Source organism: Gavialis gangeticus, unplaced genomic scaffold (assembly GCF_001723915.1).
Source record: "Gavialis gangeticus isolate Ggan-Ray unplaced genomic scaffold, GavGan_comp1, whole genome shotgun sequence".
Lineage (NCBI taxonomy): Eukaryota > Metazoa > Chordata > Crocodylia > Gavialidae > Gavialis > Gavialis gangeticus.
This window is the reverse complement of record NW_017728991.1, coordinates 1,287,065-1,289,306: the sequence shown is the minus strand read 5'-3', so window position 1 is coordinate 1,289,306 and position 2,242 is coordinate 1,287,065. Positions and strand designations below refer to the sequence as shown.

Genomic DNA, 2,242 nt, shown 5'->3' with positions numbered 1-2,242 from the left:
GGAGGGTGGGGCACCATGCAGTGCCATTTGCTCCGTGCTCCTGGTAGCTGCGGGGGTCTCCAAGCAGCAACATTCCCTTTATTTTACTGTAAAAAACCCAATCCCAGCAAACCCCATGGCTGCTAATCCCTGCTTGCCTGGGCAGCGTGTGCACCACCGTTTCAGAGCACCAGTCCTGCCCAAACTGGGGCCCTGCTCAGCACCTCCTCTGTGAGCTGAGCCCTTGGCAGCTCTGGCTCCAACCCCCAGCCCCCGGGGCTGAAGAGGGAGGTGGTGAAGGGGGCTGGGGAAGCTCCAGGGCTGGTTTGCTGCCCTCTGCAGTGTGCATGGAATACACACGCGTGTGTGTTCAGGTGCGTGTGCACGGGCAGGGGAGGGCGTGGGAGTGTATGTGTGACTGTGGGGGTGTGCAGGCGTGGATGGCATGGACCTGGGGGCCAAGACTCCCACCCCTTCCCTCCTGGAGGGGGGCCGGCAGCCCATCTCTGGTGCACCAGTGCCACCCCATGGGCAGTGTGGGGAGCACAGTGCCCCCCCCAGGGTCCTTTTGGGGTACCCTGTGCTGGGTCCAGCTGGGGTGCTCCGGCCCTGCACCCCCAGGGACTGGCATGGGAGCCGGGGCTGGGGGCTGCATGCAGGGGCTCTGGGTGGGGGGCATAGCCGTGGGGTCGGACTGTTAATCCACCCTGTCACTGTAGATCCAGGCACGGACCCACGCACGCGGGACCCTGCTCTGAGCCCAGCCCCCCGACTTCTCCCCTGCTCCCTCTCCCCCTGCAGACAGCACCCCCCTGAGCGAGCTCTCCTGGTCCTCCTCGCTGGCTGTGGTGGCCGTTTCCTTCTCCGGGCTCTTCACCTTCATCTTCCTCATGTTGGCTTGTCTGTGCTGCAAGAAGGGCGACGTCGGCTTCAAGGTGAGCGCTGCAGGGAGGCAGGGGCTGTGCTCGCCCGCAGCGCTGGGTGCCGGCATTGGAGGGTGCAGCCGCAGGGCCGTGCCCAGGGTGCCCCCAGCAGCAGGGCGCAAAGAGCTCGGCACCCAGCGGTGCTCAGCATTGCCTCCTGCCCAGGCCTGATGGCTCCCAGCCCCGCTCGGAGCGGGGATGCTGCACGGTTAATGCCTCCCTGCCTTGCTGCCCCGGGACGGGCGGTGCCGTGACCTCCCGGGCACAGAATGTGCCGGGGAAACAGTTCTCCCTAATTGCTGGGATTTTTGTGGAGGCCGCTGGCGGGGGCAGGTCGGGATCGTGACGACGCTGGCCAGGCCACCCAGCCGCGGCGCAGCAGGGCACCTCCCCGCACCCCACGCGGCCTATATAGGGGCTGCCTCCGACGCGGTGCGCCCCTGGGCCCGGCAGGTCCTGGATGCACGGGGCGGCATGAGGCAGGGGGTCGCCGTGCGGCAGGACCACCGAGATGCTCACCCTGTCCTACCTCATCGCGGGGGCTGCCTTCGGGGCCAGGGGCCGTGGGCAGGTAACTGGAGTGTGCCCAGGGTGGGGGGTGTTGCCGGGGTGACGCAGGCTCATGCCCAAATCCCTGCAGGCAGCGGGGCTCCAGGAAGGGTCCCTGCAGTGTGGATCTGCCTCCAGGGCCGGTCCAGGCTGCTCGAGATGCCTCCCCGGTCCGGGGGGGGCACAAAGGCAGGGTCTGGGAGCTGCCACAGGTTGATCCTGCATCCTTGCCCCCTGCTGGGACCCTGCCCCAGCTCACAAGCACCCCAGTGGCACCAGCTGCAGCCCCTGTGGTGGGTCCCAGGCTGGCCCCCAGAGCTTGGGGTCCTCACCCAGGGTGCCTGCCCCTGCCCTCCCAGCCTGCAGTGGAGGGTGCTGGGGGCACGCCGCATCCCTCGCCCCTTCCCTGCTGGGTGTGGGAGTGCAGGGGGGCCTAGGCAGAGCACTGGGTGTGCGGGACCTGGGCTGGGAGCAAGGGTGTTGATTCGGGGTGAGTGCGAGTGACTGTGTGTGCATCTGGGGGGTGGGCGGAGGTTGGGGAGCCTGGGCGGGGCACGTGTGGAGATGCATGGAGGTGAGCCCGTGAGCGTGTGAGGGAGAGGTGTAGCATGTGTGCAGGCACGCGTGGAGAGGCATGCGGCACCGAACACCTAAACGGTGGAAGAGGGGTTGTGAGGTGCCTGCAGGGGTGGGTATGTAGGGCTGGTGTGTGCATGTGGAGAGGTGCGTGTGTGTGTGTGAATGCAGGGAGGGGTGGGTGTGTGTGTGTAGGAGTGTGTGTGTATAGGGCG

General features: G+C 67.3%; 1 protein-coding gene across 3 annotated transcripts in view; it reads left to right on the top strand.

Annotated features, from left to right (window-relative positions):
* Nucleotides 1–784: 784 nt before the first annotated feature.
* Nucleotides 785–2,242, top strand: part of AATK (apoptosis associated tyrosine kinase) — a 21,485-nt gene continuing 20,027 nt past the window's right edge. The window contains exon 1 of one of the 3 annotated variants that reach the window (XM_019515725.1): nucleotides 785–914. In XM_019515725.1, coding sequence (XP_019371270.1) covers nucleotides 870–914 — 45 coding nt within the window. In that variant the 5' untranslated portion in view covers nucleotides 785–869. Of the gene's footprint in view, nucleotides 915–1,376; nucleotides 1,474–2,242 lie in introns of those variants that run through there. The other 2 variants (XM_019515708.1, XM_019515716.1) reach the window with 2 other exon arrangements.